General features: G+C 37.9%; 1 protein-coding gene across 1 annotated transcript; it reads right to left on the reverse strand.

Moving 5' to 3' along the window:
• Window positions 1-1,142: 1,142 nt before the first annotated feature.
• On the reverse strand, window positions 1,143-9,808 carry LOC145220182 (uncharacterized). The gene is made up of 11 exons (XM_080087457.1): window positions 9,186-9,808; window positions 9,044-9,122; window positions 8,312-8,534; window positions 7,552-7,723; window positions 6,925-7,079; window positions 6,153-6,327; window positions 5,562-5,739; window positions 4,782-4,917; window positions 3,705-3,861; window positions 3,000-3,119; window positions 1,143-1,935 (listed from the first exon to the last, which is right to left on the reverse strand). Exons 1-11 carry the CDS (start codon window positions 9,241-9,243, stop codon window positions 1,802-1,804), a joined length of 1,587 nt encoding a protein of 528 aa, XP_079943583.1. The 5' UTR covers window positions 9,244-9,808; the 3' UTR covers window positions 1,143-1,801.
• Between the last annotated feature and the right edge of the window lie 41 nt (window positions 9,809-9,849).

Genomic DNA, 9,849 nt, shown 5'->3' on the forward strand with positions numbered 1-9,849 from the left:
GCTAGCAATGCACATGTACTATAATATATAGAGTCAAAAATTCGCAATTTTTTACATTAAATTATCCTATTCGGCGTTTCCAAAAACTATAAATGTCAGATAAAAATCTGACCCTAAAATAGCAGCGTTTGTCACCTTTTAACGTGTGGCCCTATTTCAGACGATCTAAATGCTTTTCTCGGTAGATAAACGACACCATTGTACTGTATTAAAGTGCGGACCTGCAATAGCACGATTGTAGAAGGGGAGATTTTTCCTTCGAAAAGTGGCGCGCAGCAATAATGACGTAATGCTACCGGTTGCTGACGAAATAATTACCCACAAAAATGCGTGCAACGTTAATGCAGAGCAGCGCGAAGCGTCACGGTGAAATATCTGGAATATTTGCGGGGGAGAAGCTGCTCAAAACGTCGCCAACTTAACTTTAAATTCCTGTGGTCTTTTTTTCCTGTAATGGGAAGTTGCAATGCATGAAAAGAATTGCGCAATTTCCCATACCTGTCGGTAAACAATGTTATTCGGCAATATATCACAGTAACGTGGTACTGTATAGGTATTTTAAGTCATGACGTATAGGTATTTAGGAGATTAGGGCTTGGAACTGCGCCTAGACAATGATTTTGCTCGAAAACGTAATTAATTTTGCCGTAATTGTACTTCTCCAAAATTTTTGCTTTTTGCTGTAATCTAAGACGAAAATCGAAAGACTAAAGTGTTTCGGGGTTCATAGTGAGCGAGCTTCGTGCAGTCAACCATGTCAATGCATTTGTAAATAGTTTTGTTGAGTCAACATGTATTAAAAAGACCTAGCTCTATCTTTAGAGAGGCTTCCTTTAACATTTTTTTTAAATTTAAGCTCTTTCCCAGGGTAACTCCTTAACTGAAAATTCCTTCCAGTATCCAGCGTTGCTCAAAGGCTATTTACAAAAAAAGAAACACTACCTTTTTGCGGTTAACCCATACAATCAAAGATCAATTAATCTGACCGCAAACCAGCGCTTCCAACAACAGACCATTTGTTAGCTGGTTAAGTGGAATTCGGCGAACGGTTGCTCAGAAACAATTTTAACCGCAGCTCCTAATAAAACCGCTTGTCCACTTGTAAGTTGAAGACTGCCACTGATAGATTTCTGTTTGTGATATGACAAGTGTAAGCCAATGTATTTAAGGTTCAATCATTTTAAGACCTTGAGTACGAATGAAATCTGAGAGGTACCAATACCAAACCACACAATTTGTAACTTAACAGTACAACACTATGGCTCCGAAGATAAAATGAACATTCAAGCGCGCTAATACAAGGTCTGTGTTCTTGGGTAACCAAAACCAAATATTAAAGAAGTAGAGGTGAAACAAAAATTGAAAGAGTTAAGATGAGCAGATAAAATACAACAACACGGCCTTATGGAAAGCTTCGATGTAGCTCTGACGCAGTAAAGCTATTTAATACAAATTTGTATTGTTGCATACACAAATGAAGTATAATGTTATCAAATAAAATGAAAAAGGGCAATGAAGGAAGAGTGTAAATCGGAAACACCAACACAGTTTGTTAAGGAAAGTATAAAGAGCTCTTCTTGACAAAATATCTGTTTAAATGTGCGCAATATTATTTTTTTCCGCGTATTGGTAACAGTATATTATTTAGACACCTAAGATATCATACAGTCATCCAATATAACAAAATAAGCATTCATCCACCAACCAACGAGCTTAGAGATTCTAGTATAAAGTTTGAAGTATAGGCTATTATAAACGAAACTTACACACTTCGTAGATTAAGAGTTTAATATTAATAAGATTATGGATTTAGTGTCTGGAGTACTTGCTCGCGAAACCGGCCAAGAATATCTTCATAAGGTTCCCATATCGAGCCCAGAAAGCGGTCACATACGGCAACTGGATCCGAAGATATACATGCCATCTGTTTCAACACTAAAAGACACAAACAAATACTTATACGTGTTAAACATAGGACAAGTATCTTGTGCATATAGGACAACACAGACTATGTCAAAGTAAGGACTAAGGCATTGGACCCTTTCGAGTACGAATCAGTTTTTTTTAGGTTGTGTGACCGTCTCAGACTGTTAAAAACCTATTGCGCCACACTGCGGATATAACTGGGAATGTCTTGCTCGGTTTGCGGATTTTATAGCAAAAAATATGGTTGGAATTACTGTAATATGATGTGGGTTATTAAACAAAGTTCGGTAATTAGCATATCCAGGCCTTTACTTAAAGAGCTCTTTCTTACAGTGCAATGTTTTATTCTCGTGTTTATTACATAATCAGTCAGTTTTACCCTTTCTTTACTGTTGTGCGTCACCAAGTTACATCCCTTCTGTTTCTGTTTTAACTGTCGAATAGCGTATTTTTGCTCAGTCAGTGTTAGATCGAGGAATACATATTTCGTGTTAATTGCATCATCAGTTCATAATTCGTATGAAAACCGTCTATTTGTTTCACTTTCAATATCGTCAGCCAAGCCTTGCTGGTGCTGTTAATGGTTTCTCATCCCTTACTAAAACTGTTGGTCTTGATTTTTTCACCCGGTGTGTGAAAGAAAAGTTATAGCAAATATAACTTCGGTATACTACAGCACACTGTATCAGAGTTGTAACCGGGTCTGAAATTGGAGTCCGATCCCGGCCGGATTCAAAAGTACCAGCCAGAAAACCGACCAAAACCCGAATAGTTTTTAAGAAGCGCGTTTGGGCCGGAAAGTTCGATTGACAGACGTATACATTGAATTTTGAAACCACAGGAAAGACCAAGACAACAAAGACAATAGGCAATTGGTCTTAAACAAGGCGTCTTATGGCTGTTTAAAATTAGGTCAGGTCCAGCAACTGGCTACTTAGCCAGTCAAGTTTATTCAAAAACGTACTGACACACAAGTTAAAAGTCCTAAGCCCGAACCTGGTCCAAAAAGCTAGGCCCGACTTACAACTCTGCACTATATCTCGAAACAGTTGCGAAATGTTTTGGTAACCTACCGCTTGTCTGTTCAGCCCATTTTCCAGGTGTTACTTCTGCTTCATTGAGTGAAGTTATGAGAAACAGATTGGCATCTTCTCCCAGTAAAGTTTGAATCACCAGAGCAAAAATGTCCGGCCCTGCGAAGGTAAGCCATGGTAACCGTTGTTAAGTAGCGAATAATTGTTTAGTTACCAGGATACACGTAACCGATAGAAGTGAAGCAACGTTTTTGTCACTAATAAAATATCCAAATGTTTAATACCGATCTTCGGCCGCATGTGAAAATGTGAGTTATGATACCAAATAGGTTATCTAAGACCAGATTATGATAGTACGGCAGGCTCATTAAAGGCGTCATACCAAGGCACCGAAAAATCACCAACTGAGCTACACAGGCAATCAAACAGAATTTTCAGGCGACCCAACTTTGGGTCATGGTCTGTAGTATGGGAAACACTGTTCTAAATCGTGAACCCGAAATCTGGCCCGAATCATTTTTAAGAAGTTCGTTTAGGCCCGAAAGTTTGATCGACAGGCCTATACATTGAAGCCTCAGGAACAACCAAGACAACAAACACAATAGACAATTGGCCTGTCACAATGCGTTTTAGGGCTGTTTAACATCCCGTCAACTGGCAACTTAGGCAGTTTAATTTATTTTAAAAAATACAGACACAGAGCTTAAATCGTGGAACCCTCAACAATTGTGCTTGAAAACTTACGTGTTAGGGACAAGCCAGTGACTTCGGGTACAACAGCGATAATAAAGTTCTCCTTATCGCCTCTGTCACCTCTCCTTCCACCCAATATTTGGTCCGCACCGCACCCAATCACGAAGCTTAGAGTGGATGAATCGCAGTTGTATGGATAATCCAACAACTAAGGAAGAAGTACGGAAATTGACATTAAAAGGAAACAAGCAAAAGCCTCGTATATAAATTTTTTAATTTTTTTCTTATGGGTATATTCCACCAAAAGAGGTTTGGACAGAATCTAACAACTATAAAATGCAGTACTTTATTAAGACTTTTGTTGTATTTTTATGGGTTATTGTTAATTTTATTCATGCTTTTAGTGAAAGCTTACTGTACTGAGAAATGGAACATTCCTTGACGATATTCAGTTTAACTTGGAATATGATAAGAATAACAAGTACTGCATCAACAAGCCGCGGGCCACTGACATTTCTAATATACTGGAAGGTAGATGCTAAACCAAACAAAGATCATTAAAAATTTGGTATTATATTAACTTCTCAGGTTATATTCCCAGACCTAAAGAGCCCATTTATAAACCACATGTAAAATTACAGTAAATTCCTCCCGTCAAGTTTAAAAATTGCTCCCCGGTTTGGAACCACTGCTACACGCATTGTAATCTTTAATTAAAGTACAATCCAATTCACACAGGGGATGCCAGTTTTTTCGTAAAGAGCAGGAAGCATTGCACTATTACAGTCCGGTTAAACGCCACTCCAAATCGCCAAACGTTTTGTCCCGATTAACCAACTGGTTTCGTTTGTCTTAGATTTATAATAGACTAAACAAGTGGTTCCCAAGGAAGGAATTATAAAACTTGAGTGGAGGATTTTAGTTTAATTTTGCATGTGGTTTGAAAATAGACACTTTAGCTCTGGGAATACAACCTGTGAAGTTGATAAACGACCCAATTTCAAACGACCTTTTCTATGATTTCGCATCTACTATGCAGTATATTAGGGAGAAATGAAAATGTTTTTAAGGGAAAAATTCGGCGAAAAAGGTTAGGAACCAGTGAACAAAACTATCTTTCGGTCGTACTTGCAGCTGACGCAGCCCAGGGTCGTCCAGGTAGTAGACTGTATCGTTCTTACAATCACCAATTAAATCACTTGAAGCAAGTTTCAAACCGACTCGCGTGTTCGATGACGTCACAGATTTCCAATCATTGATAAAACTGAAATAAAAAACGCTGACGTTGTACAAAAAGCACCGATACAATCCCCAATGTTCAATACTGGTTTCTATCATACAAGACTAAACGTTACCCGAACGAACGTACGTACCAATAATGTGGTTTAATAACGGTATGTTTTGTGTTATGTCGGTGCTAAGCTGTTTATTCGACAACGTAACTTGTAATAACCCATAAAGCAATACACGTCAAGTACAAAGTTTCGTAACTTGGGTTCAATGCCCTAAAAATCGGTCGTAATTGAATAAGCACTTCTATTTGCTATACTGTCCGTTTTATAAGGTATCACTATAAAAATGGGGAAATTTCAGGGATTTAGGATACCTCGTTCTAATTTAAATAAAATCTCTAGATCTAGATCATAGTACGCCAGGCCAATTGAAGACATCATACCCGAATCAGCCGGTCACCAAGCATTCCCACATGGCAAGGCGTAGGCTAAAAAAATCTTGCCGGCGGTGGAATTTGAACCTACGACAGGAGGCATTTCGGGACACGCGCTCCACCAACTGTGCTACACAGGCTCAGCGGCGAACCCTTCTAAAGTCGAATCACAAGCACCGTTGCCTGCCTCATATGCTGCACATGCCGGTTGGGCTTTATAGTATATTAACATCCTGGCTTACTCGATGGCAAAAAACTTTTGTTGATGAAAGGTTGGAAAATTGGCTGGACTGAGAACAGGGTTGCCTGCTGAGTAAGGTGCAGATTCGCGAAGTTCCAGTTCCTTCGCCACACAGTCGTCTAGGCCCCGAGATGAATCAAGAATGAAAAGTAGATCGATGTCTGGGTCGCCACAAGCATCTTCCGAGTAACACGAGAATGTTAGTTGTTGTTTTTTTTGTTTTTAGTATAACTTGAATACTTCAAAGTATATTAACATTTAGGGTCGCAAAATAATCATTATTGCTCAGAAATTCACAATTCAGGTATAAAAGGTAATTCAAGACTTTGTTTTCAAAGTCTACATATTTACAAACTCTTCAAATTGCTACTAATTTGTTTGTCACCAATGTACCCATATTTTTTCTCAGATTGTAATTTCATGTGTAAACTGTCTCTAATTTACAGTAACGATAAATTATTTGACAAAATACAGTGGTGATATCAAGAGCTTTCGCTAAGAGGTTTGGAAGAAAATATATCTAACATGTTTAGGTCATCTTCTATATCGGTGACCGATGTTTTAGCACAATTATAGTTAATATGTTTTTTACCTCTATCAGTGAGATCTTGGCATGTACTGTTCGTAGCTTGATTAAGACATTCCCGTGGTGCGAAGCCATCGTCCTGGCATTCCCGTAAAACTCTGTAATCTCCTTCACACAAATTCTCACAAACGTACACGGGATCCGTAAATGAATTGCAGAATGCCTCATTGCAAGGCAGATACTAGAAACAACAATAAAGCATAATTATGAAGAGGTCTTGTTAAGACAGTAATAAGGACTAAACCATATGGAAAACATTAACAAAGTCAGTATTTTTTACGCTTACGATGTCGGATTGTTTTCACCTGTTTGTGTAACAAAGAGCAATAATTATACTTGAATTTCCGGTCACATTTTAAAATGTAAAAATTAATCGGCTCAGATCTGTTAACGGGCCTAATATTTAACAAATTTGTCGTTCAACTGGTGTAATGCTAAAGAAAATACTAGTTGTTGTTTCAAAAACCCTGCCGTTCTGGTGGGCGAAACGTTAGCAAAAATACAAGTTCTCGAAACAACAACTAGTATTTTTTTTTAGCATTACACCAGTTGAACGACAAATTCGTTAAATATGCAACCTGGTGGACGAAACGCTTGTTCAGTAGGGCCCAAAATTGATAACCGAACCCGATTTTGAAAAAGTCGGTGCCGAGCGTAAAATCAGGCACGAATCAGCCTGTTTTATTGAACCTCGAGTCCAAATTCGACTTACAACTCTTGTTAAACCGTAGATACCAATTATGATATTAAGAACCCAAAGAATATAGTGTCAAGCTACCTCTATGTAAGAATTAAGGGTGCATTCAGATAGATCGGTCTCCGTTCCATTGCTGAGCAGACAGAATCTTGTCCGAGATCGAACGCCTGGACTACAGAGGCTGGAACATTCACCAAAATCGTCCCAACGACTCCAAGCTGTGACCACGCTTGGTGCTATTAGAAAAAAAATATTTCAGACGAAACCGGTTATTTGTAGTATCCTTTTATCACATAGGGATTGCAAATCTTAACCTTGAACTTTTGGTAAAAAATAGTCCTGACGCCAAAATTCGAATGTTTGCATAGAAAATAGTTCAAAGGATCAAAAAAGTGCCTAACGTAGGCAAGAATAATAGTGGTTGCGTGAAGCTGGTTTGAACACGATTTTAACAATCTGATTGCGGACTATTTTGCTTGTTGAGACAAATAATAGCAAAAACGATTACCAAACCCGAAGTAGCTGCATGCGCAACGTTACAACCTTATAAAGATTCAAACAAGTCAAAGAATTAAAATACACGTTATAAATTGATGTTTTTACACTTTTTTCACGATGGTGAAGAGATACGGAATTCGATTACCCTGTAGGCAACGTGGTAACTAGTTAGCCGCCAAATTCGGACAAAATTACAGCCCAGTTACTTACGGCAGTCGAAGGTATTGCAATATTCAAGAGCATTGAGACAGTCCGGATAATAGCCTGTAGTGTTCGTACAAGTAACGCTTTGTATCAAGTAACCATTTCCGCAATCTTCTGAACACATCGGAGCTGGTTCAGTTACATTCAGATCGCATGATGCCAGCATACATGATTCAATCTAAAAAAACGAGTTTGAATAATCAATGGCAGTTTTTGGCAACTTTTAGAACAAAATTAAAACTAAACTGGGTCATGTGTTTTCCTGAATTTTACAAAGCTGTATATAAAGTTTCGAAAAATATACATATACTTTAAAAAACGTGTTTAAAGGCTCATATTTGAAGTTACTAAGTTAACGTTCCATTTTAAAGTTTTTAATGGTAACTGGCGTTAGTAAGATAACATTAATGCCCCTGTGCACATTGTAAAGCAGTGGTTCTCAACCTTATACTGATCGCGTACCACCTAATGATTTTTTTATCACTGCGTTCCTCCTAAGCTCTGTTTGAATAGGTAGACCAAGATAGTTCTTTTTGACTAGGCTAGCCTATTTATGAAACCAGCAATGTTAGCAATTCCATGCGACTGTCCAAGATACGAATTTTGCCCCCAACCAGGTCTGATCAGTTGAGTCGCAGTTCTTGATCTGACTTTAAGTAATTAAGTACTCACGTATCACTTGAAAAGCTTCGGCGCATCACCAGTGGTATGTGCGCCACACCTGCAGGCTGAGAACCACTGTTCTAAAGTAAAAATATGTACTTACCATTTGTGATGCGTTGGCGCCTCCTGGGCAATTCTCGACTGGAAGTTTATTATATGGAGGAGCAGCAACTTCACAAAATCGAAAATTGATTCGGGTTCCTTCAGAACATTCAATATCTGGGCTGCCCTGGCATTCCCCGACTGTGTAGGGAGACCAGGCTACTGCTGCAGCACAGGGGACTAAGCACTCCTCATAGTTCACTGGGCTTCCAACGCAAGTGCCTCTGCCAGTAACAGTTATATTGTTACGGGTAGGGCTTGTACTTAAGTGAGGACTTACATTTAGTCGTGTGGTTTATTACTTGTATTGTAATCAACAGCAGAAGGATTTGGATTGCGATTTAACATTTAAATTATACAGTCCTTATTCTATTTCGTGGTTAAGACTAGTTGTGAAATAGAAATATCATGATCGAAGAGCTTCACGTACGTAAGCAGTCGCACTGTAGCTAACCCTAATTTAACCAACAACTTTTAATTGCTAAAGGTGGATGCGTTAATGTACGATCACATTCTAAAAAAAACAGGTTACAATTGCTTGTTAATGCAGTATGTGATTAATAATGTAAAAAGTAAATTTCCCTTTATTACTTTATTACAGTTTCAAATGAGTTTTCCTATTACGCACAAAACAAACAGTTACAAACTGGCTATGTACAGTTTTTAAAATGTTACTCCGGGCCAAGAAGTTTTTTCTACGCAAACTATATATGTAGCCAATATGTAAACGTACGTGCAAGTTCGAATCTGAACTCTGGTCCCAGTGAAACACGCTAATCCCACGCAAGCTGATGTCGTCCATGGTGACCATTCTGTAAAACACAATCAGCGGTTATACTGGATAATTTCTAGCAAGTAGTCAATCATTTACTTACGTGCATCCCCAAGTGAAGTGCAAAGAAGAACGACGGCAAAAAACACAGCAATGCGCATTTTTAAAAACTGATTTGGGGAAAGTCAAACAGCTACACTGTCGGTAAAAAAACTACAATTTTTTAATAAAAATCAGTTCTTTTTTCTTGGCGAGTTACGATTTACCGTACCTATCTACTTACCAAAAGACTTACTAATAACAACTCATACAGTTTGAAAGAGAGCCTTTACTAATGCGATTCAAAAACCAACGTCTTAAAATCGAAAATATTAATTAGCAGTGTATACCATAATTTTGTGCTCGATGCTGAAGAGGAAACGCCCTACGGGAAACGGTTTAATTTACTGTTGTTATTACGTAAAACTCGTCACATAAATGTTTTTTTAAAGGCGATTAAAGTTGCAATGAGAAAATGGTATCTTGCTGCAATTGACAAAAATGATAAACCTACTTTTACGCTACAAAAACATTAATTTCAAGTTTTTGTACAACAAGTTGCGTTACAATGAAGCCGTATTGAAAAAACTATTTGAAAAATCAATTAGAATCAATGTTAAAATTATTAGTTGCATTTAAAGCAAGTTATGATATATTTATTTGAAATATCGTAGTTACGCGAGGAAACCACGTTTCTAATTGTTAGTTTTGTTGTTGTTGTTTTTTCT

Source organism: Phallusia mammillata, chromosome 3, assembly GCF_965637545.1.
Source record: "Phallusia mammillata chromosome 3, kaPhaMamm4.hap1.1, whole genome shotgun sequence".
Lineage (NCBI taxonomy): Eukaryota > Metazoa > Chordata > Ascidiacea > Phlebobranchia > Ascidiidae > Phallusia > Phallusia mammillata.